The 18,640-nt window shown below is 42.5% G+C and overlaps 1 protein-coding gene across 3 annotated transcripts in view; it reads right to left on the bottom strand.

Moving 5' to 3' along the window:
• Positions 1-18,640, bottom strand: part of LRP5 (LDL receptor related protein 5) — a 266,866-nt gene that overhangs the window by 14,526 nt on the left and 233,700 nt on the right. For all 3 annotated transcript variants that reach the window (XM_050952781.1, XM_050952780.1, XM_050952782.1), the window contains exons 16-19: positions 15,855-16,064; positions 11,942-12,067; positions 5,599-5,835; positions 4,808-4,918 (exon numbers count right to left, since the gene is read on the bottom strand). In XM_050952781.1, coding sequence (XP_050808738.1) covers positions 4,808-4,918; positions 5,599-5,835; positions 11,942-12,067; positions 15,855-16,064 — 684 coding nt within the window. The remainder of the gene's footprint in view (positions 1-4,807; positions 4,919-5,598; positions 5,836-11,941; positions 12,068-15,854; positions 16,065-18,640) is intronic.

Below are 18,640 nucleotides of genomic sequence, written 5' to 3' on the forward strand. Positions count from 1 at the left end.
TGCCAGGGTAAGCACCCTGGCAGGCCGAGCCAGATTGTTTATCTGCCACGTCGGCAGGCTCGGCGGACTGTGGCTCCCACTAGCTGCGGTTCGCCATCCTAGGCCAGTGGGAGTGGCGGGAAGCGCCGTGGGTTGAGGGATGTGCTGGCTGTGGCTTCCCGTCACCCCCATTGGCCTGGGATGGTGAACCACGGCCAGTGGTAGCCACGGTGCGCCAAATCTGCCCACATGGCAGATAAACAAACTGGCCCGGCCTGCCAGGGTGCTTACCCTGGCGAGCCATGTGCCAGAGGTTGCCAACCCCTGCATTATGCAAATATTTACATTACATTCACACAATGTCCCCCAGGCCTTCTACATTCTGAATTATTGAGTAAGATTTTACATCTCCTCTCCTCCACCTACAGTGATTAGGGACCTTCCGACCTCACCTACACTTTGCCCTCTAATAATTTACTCGAAGCCACTTTTAACTAATTTTTAAAACTGACTAGATTTCAAGCTGAAACAGTCCCTTTAAAACATGAGACTTTTTCACTGTTGTAACAACGATAAAAACTTTTTCAGTTGGAAAAAAGTCAGCTGCCCGAAATATCTTCATACCATATTCATTATATCTATGGGGGAATTCAACCCTAACCCAACCTAAGGTCACGTTTGCTGTACAGCCATGCAAGCATCGAATCACATGTGAATCACTTTACTCATCTGACTGGTCCTATGCAGGATCAGGTCCCTAATTTATAAAAGAAAAATCAGAGCAGACTGCAGCAAGGTTAATATGGAGTACTCCACACTGGGCCTGAGGTCACTGCCACGTTAAAGATGAGAATGGCCAGTGAGCTGCACTGTAGAACTACACAGATCGGGTTTGATCCTTAGACCTATTGGTGGGCAACCTCTGACATAACAGAGGGAGCACACGAGAGACTGTGTTATGTGATGGAAAGAAGAGCGTCCTGCTTCATGACTGGGACTCTTAGGGTATGTCTACACTGCAATGTATGCCGCAAGTTAGTAGAACTCAAGTTATGCCACCTGGGCTTGTTAACCTACAGCTTGAATATCTACACTCATCTGTAACTCTAGGTCAGGAATTGTTGAACCCTTGGTCCCACCCTGGGGCTCCAGAATCTACACTGCATTATGCGGGCCAGAGTCCAATCACCCATGCCCCAGACTTCCTAGCACCCTCCCAGAGTGTGGCCATTCTATCCCTTTGTTCATGGTGCAGCATGGGAAAACTTGACTGTCCAGAGGACAAAGAAACTCAGCCTGTGGTATTGTGGGATACTTTTGGTGGATGTCAGAGTACAAGTCCAGAGCGGCTAAGTCTACACTGCAACCTGATTCCCGGCTTGACTCAGGCTTGGACACTTCATCTCCATGGGGTCCTGGATCCAAGCCCTGGGTTAGCGTGATGTGTGTGTATACGGAAGGGTGTGTGTTAGATTTGAACCTGAATGTGAACCCTGGGCTTATACTGCAGGATAGACATACAATTAGGCACTACAATAATACAAATAATAAACAATAACAATAATGCAGTTTATCTTCTGGTCTCTTTTTTCATAGAATGTTATCTGTCATAGAATGTTATTCCCATGTCAGTTTTAGGTGAAGAATCAAATCACTGTTGGAGACCACTTATGTTGCAAACCAACATGTGCTCGCTTAGCCAAGAACACCTCCACATGTGCTATGCCTTCTGTTGAACTTATACAATAACATATCATGTTGAAAGAAAATCATCATTAAAAAGGACAGGAAGAAAACCCATTCATTTATAGAGCTGTGAGAATTCTGCCCATCTTATTAATTGATTAACAGTTTAATTACTGAATGATGAATGGGACTGTTGATTGGCTACACACACATTGTTTTGATTTTTCAGTGGTTGAATGTATTATAACCATTAGTTTACTTTCCCTCCTAAAAAGAAAAAAATCTTTAGGATTTAAAATGTTCATTTTTTTTTACATTTTTAGAAAATAACTGTTCTCACTTTTATGCTGAGGGGAGAACTGAGTTTTTCTGTCACATTTGCATTTGTAAAAGTTTCTTTTTTACTCTTCAATGCAGTATAATGCAAAAGTGACAGCATCATATATGTATTTTAATTACTTTGTTTGGTTATTGTTCATTTCTGTCACTGGCAGACACTTTCTTTTTTAAAACTTGGTGATAGCTCTCCTGAAATTTTGCCCAACATCCCAAAATATGTGACTGTCTGACTGCAATAGCCAACACACTAAAATGTATTAATTGGTATCATTAGCTTTCAGAGTTAACAGTGTGTTCTTGAGGCAATGGCGGAGCACTTCACATCTCTCCTTAAATTAATCCTGCACTGGGTCACGTCATTGAGTCAAAGACTTACGGCCGGATCTGCAGAGGTGATATAATCAGGAGATGAATCGGCTCAGCAAACTCTGGTTTCTTTTTTAATTAAATGAAATCTTAAATTCTGCAGTATCTCTTATGTGGCTGTGAGGGAAACGCTAGCACAGTGTACCAACAAGTACAGGCTGAATCAAACCCATTCAGCAATCTGATAAAAACTCTTGCACCGCTTTATCATTTGTCCTATTCCATTTGGCAAATCAATGATTTTTTTATCCTTCCTGCATTTTGAATGGAGCTGAGCATAACACAGCTATTCTGATTTAACAGCTACTTCAGATTATATTATCAGCTCATCATGTCATGATAAAAGGATCTTCATGCCTCACTATCAATGACTGACGTCAACATAGCTCAGGGAACGTTAGTGTAACCATTGCTGCAGAGGCAGTAGGTGAGGGAAGTGTCCTTTTTTTCCCCTGTGGTGTTTGTGTATTTTTAATTTCCTTGATGCAGCCAAAGTTAACATAAGAAAATTCAGCACAAACTTGGGGCCAGATCCTCAGCTTGTGCAAATCAGGGTAGTACAACTGAAGACATTGGCATTATCCCCAATGTACACCAGCAGAGGATCGATCCAGCCTTCAGAATTAGAGTTTGAACCATTCTACCTATCAGATGATAATTTTAAAGGGGCACTCAATTAGATTTGTTTTAAAATGGCCAATTAAAAAAAAAATCAAAGGATGCTTTACTGAAACTGGAATACTAAAGTCCTGATTTGTAAAAGATTTTTTTCTTTTTTGTTCCCCCGATGGACATTTTTCATCAAGCAAGAAACTAACTGAGGATCTGATTGCAGGACAAGGGTCTTGTGTATGCATTCTTGCACTGGCATGGAGACCAACTGTGGCTGTGCAGATTTAATTGCTGGATCTGGGCCTAACTGAGTGCAGAAAAAAAAAGAAAACTGGCTATATATAAAATGCTGCCAAATGCACAAAAAAAACCTTTTTACTATTATTAGGAAGGAGAAATTGGGTGAGGGCTGCAAGAGGATTTGGGAGGCTAGAGAAAAAGGGACAATTGGGGAACAGGAGAATATTCATCCTGAAGTTTCCAGGGTATGGGTTTCCAAATGAATTCATCTTCTACTGCTCTTCTCCTCTCCTAGGACAACCACCTTTCCTGCTCTCACTTTCTTTTCTCCCCTAATGAGGCTTCTCCTACATTCCCAGCCTTCTTCTGCCCCTGCCCTGCCCCTATTCTGCTTTTGAAGAGTTCCCTCCCATATGGGTTGAAAGCCTCATGAGCCCAGCTCATCCTTCGAATGCTGCCCCTTGCTCTCACCTGTTCATCATGCTACTAGCCCTCACCCCTTAGTCCCAGTTGCTAATGAAACATGCCTCCCACTGCTAGTTCCCAGCATGAGGAAGGGTGGGTCAGGAACCAACCAGAAAGGGATGGGATGTGTAGGAGAATGCAAGCAAGGGGAGGGAGGAGTGAGGTACCCCAACCTGGCTCCTTCTCCCAATCACTTCTCCCCCATCTGGCACAATACCCCTTATCAGCTTCCTCTCACACTTGAGAAACTTGCCCATCCCCAACATATTAAATACCCAGCAATTAGCCAGCGCCCTAAGACTGACATTCTTAGATGATCTGTAGCATTCACTATATAAACTCGGTGACTGATTTTGTTTGTTCATATGAGATTCCCAGAAGAGCAGTGCTTATGCTTCTATCCCACAGCAGCACTTCAGAGCAAGGAGCTGCAACCATTCAATTAAAACAGCCCCCTTTGTAGCTGAAAGTGGCCGTCCTTACTCCTCCTCGCTATTCAAAACCTTCATGAGCTGTATGCCCAGGCATGGATGGTGGGGTTGGGGTGGGAAAAGCGGGGGCAGTTTTGGGCAGAACAGAATGGAATTTGCATTATGCCTTCCATGCTTCTCAAAGCATTTGACAAAATATTGGGCCAACAGCAACTAAGGGCAAAATGGAGAAGTCGTCATAGGCTCAGCCATAACTCACATACAGCTTTGGTCATGAGAATTTCCGATTACATTTCAGCCAGGAAATCAAGGTCTCGCCTATGCTCTCTTGTCCTATCTTCACGGTACCTTGCTGGGGCCCTCATCACAACATAGTCAACATCTGACATAATTAGAGCTTGATCTTGTAATGTAGATGGGGCTAAGCCTTGTTTTAACAGAGTCCCTAAACTGTGCAGCTGCCCTATGAATTACAAGGCTACCAGTGAGTTGTAATCAGGCCACCAACAAGGCAGGTGTTACAGTGTAGACAGGACTGAGTTTAGCGGCAAGCTAGAGCTTGGTCTATCCCCCTGGACTCAGGGCCAGCCACAGAAGTAACGGTCAATATACACACACTTCAAACGGGGACAGGAATGTAATGCCTGCATGTATGCAGACAGCTTTAATCTCAAAGAAAGCCCTCTCACCACACATGAGTTCATCAGAACCATCGATGCAATCTGGAAAGGAGTCACACTGCTGTTTTATGAGGATGCACTGGCCACTGGCACATCGAAACTGATTTGGGAGACAGATTGCTGCAAGGGAAAAAATAACCGTTTAGTTAGCACACAAAGCCTTAATCTAAATCAAATTATAACCTGCTCTGTGAAGTAACTGAACATCTCACGAAACCAGACGTAATGTATAGAACACTTGCTGTGTACATTAAACTTTATCCACCTGGAAACTGAATATCTGAGTCACTGTCTAGTACTTAGGAGAAAATTGGTCAGCAAGACACACACAGTTTAGACAGTGTGTAATTCTGGCACGTATGAGCAATTACACAGCTGAAGTACACAAGTCTTGATTAACTTGAAAAAAAATCCCCTCCCAGAAAACAGAATATGCCATTAAGGCAACAGAATGGAGAGGAAATCTATTTCAGCTCCTGACAATCCAAGGTCTTTAGTTAAATTAGCCCTGTGCGTTTGTTTCCTGTGTTTGCTTTGGATTTTAAACAGACTGTATTTATTTTCCCTAAGGCTTACAAGTAGCTGATCAGATAACTTAAGCAGTTATGGAAATGTATACTTTGAGGCACAGAAAAGGGAGTGGGGGAGAGATGAAGAAGGAGAGAAGGGCAGAATCAACACGTGTTTTAAGCTTTTCATAACATATTTTTGCATTTTTGGTTTCAGAGTAAAAAGAAAGGTCTTTAAATCATGGATGGCTGTTTGTGTTAGAGCCAGGCACTCAGGACAATAAATCTTACTATTGCAGTCTGCTTCGTCGGATTTATCTTGGCAGTCAATTTCTCCATTACACCGCAAGCGGGCATCAATACATTGTCCTTTCTCACACTGAAACTGGGCTGCTGAGCATATAGGACAGCTATCTTCATCACTCTGGTCATCACATTCTGGAAATCCATCACATCGCCATGCCATTGGGATACAGTCTATCTCCCCAGTCGCACAGGTAAACTGATCTGGGGAACAAGTTGGAGGTTCTGGAGAAAATAAAAACCATGCATATTCATTTTGGTCCTGATAAAAAGATTATATATAAAAAAGTGAAAGAGACTTTTCACAGATGGAAAACTTATGTCCATGCTGAAATTCCTCTGTGAAAATGACATGTTTTCATCAAGAGATAATTTACAGTTTTGCCCAGGGAATAAATGTTTCCCAATTTGTAACAAAAAAATGTGTACGCTGAGAGAAGAGGCATGGTCTAGTTGTCTGAGAACTGGACTGGTGGCAGGGAACTTTGAATAAGTAACCTTGTGTTAGCAACTTCTTTTTCAAAGAGATTTTCACATGGATTTCATATAAACGAATATTCACGAAATATCAGTTTCCACTTGCAAAGCACAAACTGCTAGCTTCACGCAACTCTAATCCTTAAATTACATTATCCTAGGATATTTCTGATCATGATTTAGCATAATCTTTATAACAAAGCTGGTATTCTGGGTGAACCAGTCACTAGTTTACCTAAACCAAATGTAACCCATGCTTACTTAGTATGTCTCTCTGTCCTTGTCTAGTGGCTAGTCCATGTATAGGTGTTTATGAATCTGCTACAACAGTTTAAGCTAAGGAATCTGGTGTTTCTTTGGCTTGGGCGCTAGAGGCTCACGCTCTCTCATCCAGAGGTCCTGGGAGCAATGTCCACCACTGCTGCCTCATCCAGCAGCATCACATTAAACATCAGTGACTGGGTTAAGAACCAGCTGCCAGCTGTCAAAGGCACTTAAACAGAACAGCAAAGCCACTCCCTTTTGAATAATAATAATTAGCTCTCATATAGTACTTTTCAACTTTAGATCTCAAATGCTTTACAAAGGAGGTTAATATCATTATCCTCATTTTACAGATGGGGAAACTGAGGCACAGAGAGGCGATGTGACTTGCTCAAGGTCACTCAACAGGTCAGTGGCAGAGCTGGAGACTAAAAAGATGGTTACCTTTCATAACTGTTGTTCTTTGAGATGTGTTGCTCATTTCCATTCCATTGTAGGGGTGTACGCTCGCCACATGCACCAGTGCAGGAAGCTTTTCCTTCAATAGTATCCATAGAGGATCGGCTCTGGAGCCCTCTGGAATGGTGCACGTATGCCACGGAATAAGGGGTGCCGCCGGCTCCCCACCCCTCAGTTCCTCCTTGCCAGAACTCTTACAGAGAGGAAGGAGAGTGTGTCATGGGATGGACATGAGCAACACATCTCGAAGAGCAATAGATACAAAAGGTAACCGTCTTTTCTTCTTTGACTGCTTGCTCATGTTCATTCCACTGTAGATGACTCCCAAACAGTACCACCAGAGGAGGGTAAGGAGTTCATGAATGTGTCAATTGCATCACAGCTCTGCCAAAGCCACTGGCATCTCTGGCTTGCTGAGTGATGGTGTAATGTGTCATGAATGTGTGTACCAAAGACCACGTTGCGGCCCTGCAAATGTTCTGGATAGGGACATGCGCCAGGAAGGCATCCGAAGACGCCTGTGCCCTTGTCGAGTGAACCTTCGCTACTGGTGAAGGCACACTCCGTGCCAAATCATAACAAGTTCGGATGCAGGTGGTGATCCAATTCAAAATCCTTTGAAAGGACACCGGAAGGCCCTTCATCTGGTCAGCTATCGCAATAAAGAGCTGGGTGGATCTGCGGAAGGGTTTGGTGCGCTCCAGGTAGAAAGCCAGGGTGCGCCTGACATATAGAGTGTGCAGCCGCCTCTTTTCATTGGTCATGTGAGGCTTTGGACAGAACACCAGGAGGAAGATATCCTGGTTGACATGGAAGTGTGACACCACCTTTGGCAGGAAGAACGGATGGGGTCACAGCTGGACCTTGTCCTTGTAGAATACCATGTACGGGGGCTCCGAAGTGAGGGCTTTAATCTTGAAGATCCGTCTCACTGAGGTAATAGCAAGGAATGCAACCTTCCACGACAAGCAGGAAAGTGAACAAGAAGCCATAGGCTCAAAGGGTGAGCCTTGAGAGGACCAGGTTGAAGTCCTATTGGGGAACCAGGTCCCAGATTGGCGGAAAGAGTCTTTCAAGGCCTTTCAGGAACCCGATCAACATCTCATGCGAGAATACTTATCTGCCCTGGATGAGATGATGGAAGGCCAATATGGCAGCCAGGTGCACCTTGATTGAAGAAAAGGCAAGGCCCTGGTGCTTTAAATGAAGCAGATAATCCAGGATAGACTGCAGAGATGACTGAGTCTGGGAGATAATCTGCTCTGACACCCAGCAGGAGAAATACTTCCACTTTGCCAAGTAAATTGCTGTGGTTGGGGGCTTTCTTCCTCCAAGAGAACCTGCTGTATATGACTAGAGCAGGCTTGTTCCTCTGGATTCAGCGATGCAGCATCCAAGCTGTGAGGTGGAGAGAGAAGGTCCGGGTGGCTGGGAAGTGGCCACAGGGCTGCTATGGCCAGGTCCATAAGCATGCCGAACCAATGCTGGCGAGGCCACACCGGGCCAATCATAATGACTCATGCCTTGTCCCTCCTGATTTCTGAGAGGACTTTGCTGATGAGCAGAATTGGTGGGAAGGCATACATCAGGTCTCCTGACCATGACAGGAGAAAGGCATCGGAAAGTGAGCCTCTGCCGAGGCCTTGGAGAGAGTAGAACTGATGACACTTTCTGGTCTGTCTGGTTGCGAACAGGTCCACTCAGGGAGTTCCCAACTTCTAGAATAGCATTCTGATGACCTCCAACTGAAGGGACCACTCGTGGTGAGAGAAAAAGGACCTGCTGAGGCGATTCACCAGTATGTTCCGGAAATCGCGGAGGTGCGAGGCTTCCAGGGGGATCACATGCTGAATGCAGAAGTCCCACAGACAGAGGGCCTCCTGGCACAGAGCAGATGAATGAGCTCCCACCTGGCCTGTTGACATAGAACATGGAGGCCGTATTGTCTGTCAACATCTGCAACACCCACCGGATAGTTGGGGAAGGAAGACACCGCAAGTCAGATGGATGGCTCTGAGCGCCCTGATGTTTATATGTAATGCGAGCTCCTCCCGTGACCATAACTTGAGTCCACAGTGTACAGAGATGCACTCCCCAACCGAGGTGGGATGCATCTGAAATCAGGGAGACCATGGGTCACAGGCTCGCCAACGGCACACCTTCCAACACCAGAATCATGTTGGACCACCACTGCAGGGAGGTAAGTACCTGCGGCGGGATCACGAAGACCAGGGAGTAGAATGATGCCAGCCACATCTGGAGGGGACACCCAAGGCAAGAAGACTCTGCAGCACCGTCACTAGTGATAAGAAAGAACTGAGGGAGTGCGGAGCTGGTGGCGCCCCTTATACTGGTGCATATGCGCACCACTTCAGCGGGCACCAGAAGCAGTCCCCTACGGATACTGTGGGAAAAACTTCCAGCACTGGTGCACGTGGCAAGCACACACATCTACAATGGAATGGACATGACCAAACACTTGAAGAACCACCTAGATTTCCTGAGTCCCAGTCCAGGACCTAGCCACTAGATACCACTACCTCCCTAGAATACATAAATCAGCTGTGTTAAAGAACTACAATGGTTATCACATTACACATTTGTTATAGTGAATATATAAGGCATGGTCTTATATTAAGTGGCAGTGTCCCTTCCAACCCTGATATTGTATGATTCTAACATCAACAATATATTCATACAGTGGCTCTGTGATGACAATGTTACTGTACTTGTTGTGTAACAAATTCTGCATAATACAGAAGGGCCCAGCATGGCCACTTGTAATACAGAATTCTCTTTTAACAGCCAGCATCAGAAAATCCCCTTCTTGGTGACAATGGAAGAAGTAAAAATCAATAGGTGTTTTTGTGTTTTTCTTAAAGCCCCATCTCCCAGAGTCATGCGACTACATGATAAATCTGATCTTTCACTTAAACTAAAGTTTCTAGCCCTCTTGGTTCTGGAGAAAAGCATGAAAAAGTGTCCCAAGTGTATCCCAGCAGCTCAAACCCCAAAAGGCAAACAATAAAAACCCAATATTTATTATTTTTATCTCATGATTTTTTAAGCTAATTTTGATTTTTGAGGTCTGAATCATGATTTTTGATTGCTTGGAGTTGGCAATACTGAGTAACAACTGTAACCAATGAATTAACAGCTCTGAATAAACTAATATGTCACTTACACAAATAACTGGGAAAACTAAGGAATTAAAACTAATCTGGATTTCCTATTCAGACACAACATTTCCAGGCAATGCAGAAAATAAGAATGACCGGTTCTTCCCTGGAAGCTGAATTCAGACACAGAGCTGAATTTAATATTGTACCCCGTTACAGTGAGCAGATACAAATTTGGGAATAAAACTGGTCAAAGCATTTGTGGGTAGACACTCTGCAACCCCTTTTTATCAGGCTACTGAAAGATACTGACTGAGGGTTGCTAATGATGCAGACAGGATATGTCAGAAAGTATTAGCAGGCTCTGGATAAGATAAAAATGAATGAAGACCAAAAGGGAGGCCCTAAATTTGTTAGATTTATAGGAGAAGATAATGAATCAGTGGGAGGTAAGAAATGTCTCACTGGCAATGTCTTGCAGGAGCAACAGACTGAGAAATACGAGTAGGCTGATTTATTTATTTTTTGGCCTCCAGAAGTAACCACTACTGCTCTGAAACCACACAGTGTGTTGTGGTCATGGGAAAGAAAACAGTTTATAATGGAAATGACTTCCCCTGGGGAAGTCAGAGTTCAGCCAGCACATGAAATCTAGAGAGAAATGAATATGTTTTTTAAAAAATCTGGAGTGCAGCGATAAAGCTAAAATATTGAAGATATGAGGCCTCCCAGAAGAAATGTGTGTGTTTGTTTTTTTAATTCCCCCAGCAAGTGCAGTGCTACAAACAGTGAAAACTCCTGGGATTGGGAAAGAGGCAGGAAAGCATAAAGTGGGGGATTAAGAGAGCTACTATAATGAACAGGGTCACTACCCATCTTGGGATTGCCAGAACTGTTTTGATTTTATTAGCAACAGAGTGCATGGAAGTCATACTCAGACACTAATTTCCCAGTTTGCGAAATGTCGCATATGGTCTTATGACGTGTCAGCACTGTCCTGTGCCACACTATGTCATCACAGCCTAATGCAACATAGTCACACTCTACCAAGCAGGTTTACAGCACAACAATTCAATCAGTCACATAAGACACACTTCAGTAAGTATCAATACAAGTGCTAAATCTTCCGAGGCCCAGAGGGGCAATGAAGACAGAGACATAGATTCAAAGATCAAAACACCAGATCTTATGGAGTAAGGGCAAAGTTTTGACTATGGATGTACCAGTTATGTCCAGGGGAACTGTGTGTGTGCATCCAAGCACTGAATTTGGGTTCACGTTTCTACAGAACTGTGTAGATATCTTTAGTCAAAGCCTACATACATTCAGGAAAGTGCAGGTAAAATGACTAGGTTAAAGTTTATCACAGTGGAACTTATGATCACACATTAGGAGGAGAGGGGGCAAACATGCATGTGAATAGAGGGGATGAAAGGAAACACCATTAATATAAATTAGCAAGAAGATGAGTACGTGAGCCTTTGTGTTCTCCGTTTCCCCATTTCCCCCCTCTCTTCTACTGGTTCTTGGACTAGGAAAATAAAGCAAAGCAGATCTGAGTTCTCGTACTCTCCTCTTCCTTATGAGTGCACTTCCTGTTGACACAGATGGAAATTCTGGACATGGATGGAGATTGAAACATGGAAGAAGAGATCCACCATGCAGAGCTAAGACTGGTCTTAACAGAATACCTGTGCAAAAGTTACAAATACATACAGTTTGAGTGGGAGTTTCAGAAGCACTCAGTATTGGCCTAACTGCTCCTCCACTGAAATCAATGGAAGCTTTACCATTCACTTTAATGAGAGCAGAGTTAATTTCTGAAAATCCCATCCTTTAAAAACAAAGATAGCTAAAATAAATTCTCATTTGACTATCTGTCAACACTTAATAGCACCTTAAACATATGATGCCATCAAGCCCAAATCTGACTATGCAGCTTCTTGACCCCTGAGAGTCTTTATGGATATGTGCTCCCTATATAAAAAGCCCTATTAAATTAATTCACTTACCTCCACATGTTAAGAGATTCTGTAAAAGTACAAGATGATCTGGGCATGAGCATCTTGGGGTTCCATCTCCTTTTGCAATGCAGATATGTGAACAGCCACCATTGTCACGGGAACATGGATGTGCAGCTGCATAAACAACATATGGAATGGAATATTGTACACTGTCAATAAATAAGGATGTTCAGGTAGTGAAAAGCTGGTTTCTGTAAGAACTACCAACTTTCACTAGACATAAACACAGTAAATGCATGACTTCCCAGGTCACTGCTCAAAAGCTGATTTATAGTCTCTCTAGGAAAATTGCTCCTGAAAACCAAGATATATGGACTTCTCAGAAATCCTTTAAATATTTAGATACTCAGATGCAAAGAAACTAGTAGAAGCTTCTTGTAAAAGACTACACTTAAAGAACTAGTAGACTTCATCTGCATTTCATCTGCGAACTGGACATTAAGAAGAGACGTGATACTTTTGTTTAAGCCAAACAAAAGGTCTCTTCAGTATACTTAATCTCGAAGGACCCCAAAATTATTTACAAAACTGAAGTACACATACGTACACACACATAAAAATACATATATGGGCCACGATTTTTAAAAAAATAGTAGGTACCGTTAGACTTCTAAACCCACATTTAGGCACTTAGGTAAGTAGCCTCAAAAGTGCTAAGCACCCAATAGCTCCTCAAATAGGCAACTTAAATAGACAAGACAGACAAAGAGAAGCAGACAGATGGCAGAGCTGGGAATAGAACCCAGGTCTCTTGAGTCCTAGTCTAATGCCCTATCCACTGGATTACATCACTTCCTGTATGTGCTTACACTTAAGCACATTCTGAAGCATCTTGTTGGAGTGGAGCTCATATTTGTTATGTCACAGACTGATGCATTCTTGGATCCAGTACTAGTAAGTTCTGAGATTTTTACAAAGTTGGGGGGGAGACATATAAATATAGTCAATTATTTCTGTGCCAAATGTGTTCTTCATCTGCTCAGACTCGTTAATCAGGCATTTAGCACAGAAATCTGCCTTCACTTTTCATAAACATATAATTTTTATATATAATCTTAAGATGCCACTGCACGCAGCATGGACTGTTGGAAGAGCAAAAGAAAAAAATTTTTAAATTGTTCTGTTGCAACAGAGATTCTCGCCTTTAAAGGACAAGTTTCAGATTTCAGCCCTGAAGGGTGATTCTTTTCAAGTGTGACTCAAAGTAGAAAGCAGGATCCTTGTCATAAACAAAATAAAGCACTCTCCCCCCCACCTTTTTTTTTTTTAAACCATTCATGATTTAGCACGTGAAAATCATTTCCCAATTCTCTGAATAATGCTTAAATTAAAAAAATAAAATCTGTTTGCAGCAGTAAAGTAAGGGTACCTTGGAGAGACACTGGGAGTATGGCAAGGAGACGCTAGAGAAAAGGCTAGGAATGGCGAATATTACATATTGTGAAAGAAAAGGGGTTAATTGTTTGCAAAATTCTAGAACAAATGCACTAAAAAGGCTTGAATTCCTTTTTTTTAAAAAAGAATGATTCCTACACTCTTATTTTCGAAATTTGAGGGTTTCAGTGCTTATAAAACAAGGATTAGCAAGAGTGCAAGCAAACATCACACAGGCTTCCCCCTACACAGTTCTGTCAATGCACCTCCTGCTATTCTAGTTAATGGCTTTTTCAAACAGTAGCGGTAATGGGTGGATGGAAGAAAAGATTTGAAAATATCAGGACACTTTCTTTCCAGGTGTCTTTCAACTTCCAGAGAAGTTATCAATCATAGTTTATTAGATGAGTAGATAAAAGAAACAGACATGATATCCTAAAATTAAACAAACACACACAACCACCCCCTACCTTCAGGTCTCCTTCCAAGCCCCTTTTATATTGGGCATATTTTTCCTTTCCTCACCACTACTTTACTCTCCCTTATTCTGCCATTCTGTCTCTTTCATTCTCTGCATCTTTCCACAGTCTTTTCTTTCTCTCTCTTTTTTAATTCTCTTCCTCTTTTCAAGTGGTTTTCTCGGATCCTTCCCCTTCTCTATTCCCCCAGTTAACATCTTTCTCTCCTCAAAGGCCCTGCACCATCCTTCTTTCAGATGTGGAGAGTTTGACAGAAGACCTCCTGTATCTCATCAGCACTTCTCTGTCATTCAGCCAGAGGGGACCCATTACCACCATCCCCAGGGGCTGAGTGTCTCTACAGTTCTAACATCTGATGGTTCCTGGAGAAAGAGACCAAAAGTGGAACCAGATTATGGTATGTTTCCACTAACTCACTGGTGCAGCTCCTTGCTCTGCTTGGTCAAGTCTTAGCCTCCTTATTAGTACTTACATAATGACATAAACATACATGGTGTGTTACAATAACAAAGACAGAATCCCTGTGCTGAAGAGCTTGCAATCTAAATGAAGACAACAAAAAACAAGCAAGCACAGAAAAACACCCCCCCGGAGGGAGATGAAATGGGAAGGACAATACTACGATTAGGTGATCACTTGGAAGGCTAACGCACACATCCTAAAATTAACGAAGGGTGCGTCTCCCCTGTATTTTTTTCCTTTTTCCTCTTTTTTCTGGATCTCTCCCTTCTCCCAGATTATGTCTGACCTCCAACAGCACTCTCTAGGAGAAGCAAAGTGAAACAGACAGTCCTAGCCAGTTTTCAATGTTCCTTTTGTTGCAACAGTGTTTCATGCTCGCATGCCTGCTACTCCAGTATGTTTGTCCATCCTTGTTTCTAAGGTAGGATAGACAGGGCAAGCAATACATAGCTTCTCCTCCCTTACGTCTCTCCCCCTAGGATCACCAGGATCAGTGAAGATGTACTGCAGTGAACTATTTTAAAAGGAGCCCCCCCTCCTCACTTTGCGGTTCAACAAAAGCCCCCCTTGCTCCTTGATGCCTCTTTTAGAAACGCAGATGTAAAGCACAGCTATTTTTCTTATAGCTGATTCCCCTAATCCTACGTGGAATAACTCTCTTATGGTACACAGTAAAACACGTGTGATCACAGGTTTGCAATGGTGAACGGCTAGTGTAATTAACCTCTCTGAATCAAACAGCCTACATCTAGTTTTTCTTTGTTTTTCTTTTCTAAGCAGCTTCAGGCGCAAATTTTGTACTATGCATATGCATGCTGAATAGATTGCTAACTACACCTCTACCCTGATATAACATGACCCAATATAACACACATTCGGATATAACGCGGTAAAGCAGTGCTCCGGGGGGGCAGGGCTGCGCACTCCAGTGGATCCAAGCAAGTTCGATATAATGCAGTTTCACCTATAACGCGGTAAGATTTTTTGGCTCCCGAGGACAGCGTTATATCGGGGTAGAGGTGTACTACAACATCAGATAGCCATCTTTCTGTGCAGAGATTATTCACGACAGAAATGGGAAAAGAGGTTTGCATTACTTTCTCTTCTGGGAGGTCCATCTTGCAAGGTGCTGAGCAGACTGGACTGGCCGCAATCCAGCTAAGAATTTATTTGAACTCAGTGGGGCTGGTCACATGCTTAAGTGCTTAGCTGGGTTGAGGTGAGAGTGTTCAGCACCCCTCACAATCAAGCCCTATGCCTGTATTTTGTGTACAAATTGTCATTTCTTTACAGCAGAAATCTGTCTTACAAGTCTGTAAAACGCTTGGTGTATTTTTGAGTGTTACATAAATAGCCAAAATTATATGTACCATTTTTCATGAGCAAAAACCTCCCTGGTTTCAAACAGTGCTTACTAAAAAACCTGGGCACATTCTGTTAAAGATGAACACAAAAACTCACAACAAATCAGAAACTGAAGAATCAGAAATTCATATGCTAGGATACACACTGGGTGTCTGATTCAGACGTTTAAGAGAAACCAGTACCAGAGCAAACAAGAATACATGGCACTGAAATAAACTTACAAAATTCATCCATATCAACTTCTTCCACTGCATGAATGCCTGTCAAATGAGCAATTCGGCCTTGGATTCTAGTCCTCTTGTATCCACTGGTTTTCTCAACTCTCTCAATCATCTGCTGCTGACGGTCAATCCAGTACAAGTGATTCCCCAACACAGTCAGTCCCATTGGCTGCAGGATGTTGGAGTCCTCCAGTGTCACACGGTTAGCTCCTGAAACAATCAAAAGCTAAAGCAAATATAGGTTTTGCAAAGACAAACTTTTGTCTCATCTTTTCTTTTATAATAAAGTGTACTTGTTTCCAAAACATGCTTTATCCTTCAAACAGTCTTATTATCATGAATGAATTCTGAATACATTTTTTTTGATCCAGTGCAACTGGAAATGTTTTTTCCAAGGGCAAAATTTAAAAAAAAAAATCACTTTCAAGCACTGACAGGCAAGTTCTACCCTCAGACATGTTGAGCTACCAATGGGAACCATCTATGGGCAGTAGAGGTTAGAATTTTTCCCTACAAGCTAAGGTCTCACGGAAGATATTTCTTGAGAGAGGCATTCACATTTTTTAAAATAGCACTTATTGAGTTTTTCAGGAAAAATCTACATAGAACATTACGTGCTGATGCTATTCTTTAACAACAGAAAGCTGATAATTCATTGGCATCACAGTGACTGGTACTATATAAAAATCCTAGGTACATTTAATGTTCTATACATACATAAACACTCACACATAATACACACAGGTACGTACATACATACAAACATACAACATCAAAATAACTCCGTGTTAAGCACATTAAGGTTGCAAAGTTAAGCATTCAAAAGTTAGAAAATACCAAATTTTAGGTTGCCTGTGTAATCTTTATTCACCTCCCTGATGCATATACCCTATGATACAGTCTTTAAATACATGATCACACACTTTTTTTCTACAGGATCCCTGCCTCATTCTGGGCACAGAGAATGAATCAGGGCTGCGGAGAGAATGAAGCTATTTGTAAGATCCCTGCTTCATTTATTCTAGAAGCTGGAAGTTCTGTAGGGCACAGCATAGGGGCCTGCAGATAGAGAAAGCTGGGTTTGTTGTTTTTTTCCCCAGTAGTGATTTCCTACAACATATAGCAACTCTTCCTATTTCCTGCTTTCTGCCCTGCACACCAGTTGTCAGCAGCAGATCCCCAACAGGGAAAAAATCCAGCTCAGTTGCTGAGATGCAGGGCCTCAAAGCTCCTGCTGCAGAGGGCAGCCTCAGGAACAAAGGGAGGGAGGTACTGAGGGGTAAATGAGGCAGATGGTTTATTCAGGCCACAGTTAGAGCCTTGAAAATGGAGATAAAGAGAAAGTGCTTGATGGAGGAAGGCAGCAAAGCGACAGGCAGTGATGAGATAAGTCTGATCAATAATATGGCATGAGAGTATAGATGAGCTTGGAAGTGGGGAGCAGCTGAATGGAAAGAGAAGCAGGCTCTAAGACAGGAAGGAGAAAGATGAGGGGACAGTGTGGAAAGAATGGACAAGACAAAGATGGCGAGGGGGAACATGCTCATAAAAAACCAGTGTCAGTATTTCAACAACGATCTCTGACATCTTACTTCCACAGGACAGAGATTCTAAGATAACTTTCCAAGTGCCTGACCCTCATAAAGTAGAAAGAAACGGTGCTGAATTTAAAACTAACATTTCCATGCATCTAAGACAGAGCTGTTGTCACCCCTAGGGCATTTTACGGTGTTTGAAAATGGTTACTAAGAAGAACTGAGTTAACTGACTCTACAGACCAGGGCATACTACGTTAACCATCATGTCAGCTAACCATGACTGAGCCCTCAACCCAGCAGGATTTAATTGTGGTTCGCTGATGTCATGCTGACCATGATTTGTCCTGGTTTACACTGACCAGTCTTCTGTGGTCAGTGCATGCGAACGCTGTAGCATTTTGTATTGTAGCCCAGTCTACATGTAGTCTGTAAGCTCCGTGGGGCAGGGAGAGTCTCTCCCTCTACATTTGTAGAATGCCTTGCATGAAACTGTCCCAGGCTTGGTTTGGGCCTCTACCTACTACTAGAATACAAGTTGTTATTACTACCACTACTACTACTACTAAATGAATGCAGTATACACCTGCAAAGGGAGAGGTAAGGGCACAAATCCTGTTGTATGCTAAACAACGTCCATACAGATGCATCTGAAAACTGGCCACATTCTACTTCCTACCTCCACATACCATTTCCTTCATACTTCCTTTCACCTGCCCAATCATCCAGTGAGCCTAACTTTAGTGTTTGGAAGCAATGGGATAAAAATCAAAATGGTGTTTCACCTCTAAACAACAACAACAACAAAATCAAATCATCTGTCCTATCATTCAAAACACTCTGAGCTAACATTTAAAATTTGTTAAAAGAAAAATATATTTGTGGCTGCTTTTAACCTTTACTGTTGGCAGTCTGATAGTGTTTATTGTACCATTTTTGTGAAAGGTGCTTAAAAAAGTTGCAACTTTTTTTTGTAGTTTTTTCCATAATGACAGTCCCTGAATCATTCTCTTACGTCAGAGAAACCACTGGCAGGCAGTTCCTGCCTATGTGTACCAGATGTATTCCACAAGAAATGACAAGTGTAATGGACGATGTGAGTCAGTGGTATCTCTGCTCTAAGATTTAATTATGGAATAATGATAATTGTGACTAACTTACTCTTTTCCTCTCTGGCATTTAAACTTTTTTTTTAATGCCACAAAATAAGTACAGAATTTGGATACACAGTAAAAACATTAATCAGCACTA

The sequence above is a fragment of the Gopherus flavomarginatus genome, chromosome 5 (genome assembly GCF_025201925.1).
Source record: "Gopherus flavomarginatus isolate rGopFla2 chromosome 5, rGopFla2.mat.asm, whole genome shotgun sequence".
In the NCBI taxonomy this organism is placed as follows: domain Eukaryota; kingdom Metazoa; phylum Chordata; order Testudines; family Testudinidae; genus Gopherus; species Gopherus flavomarginatus.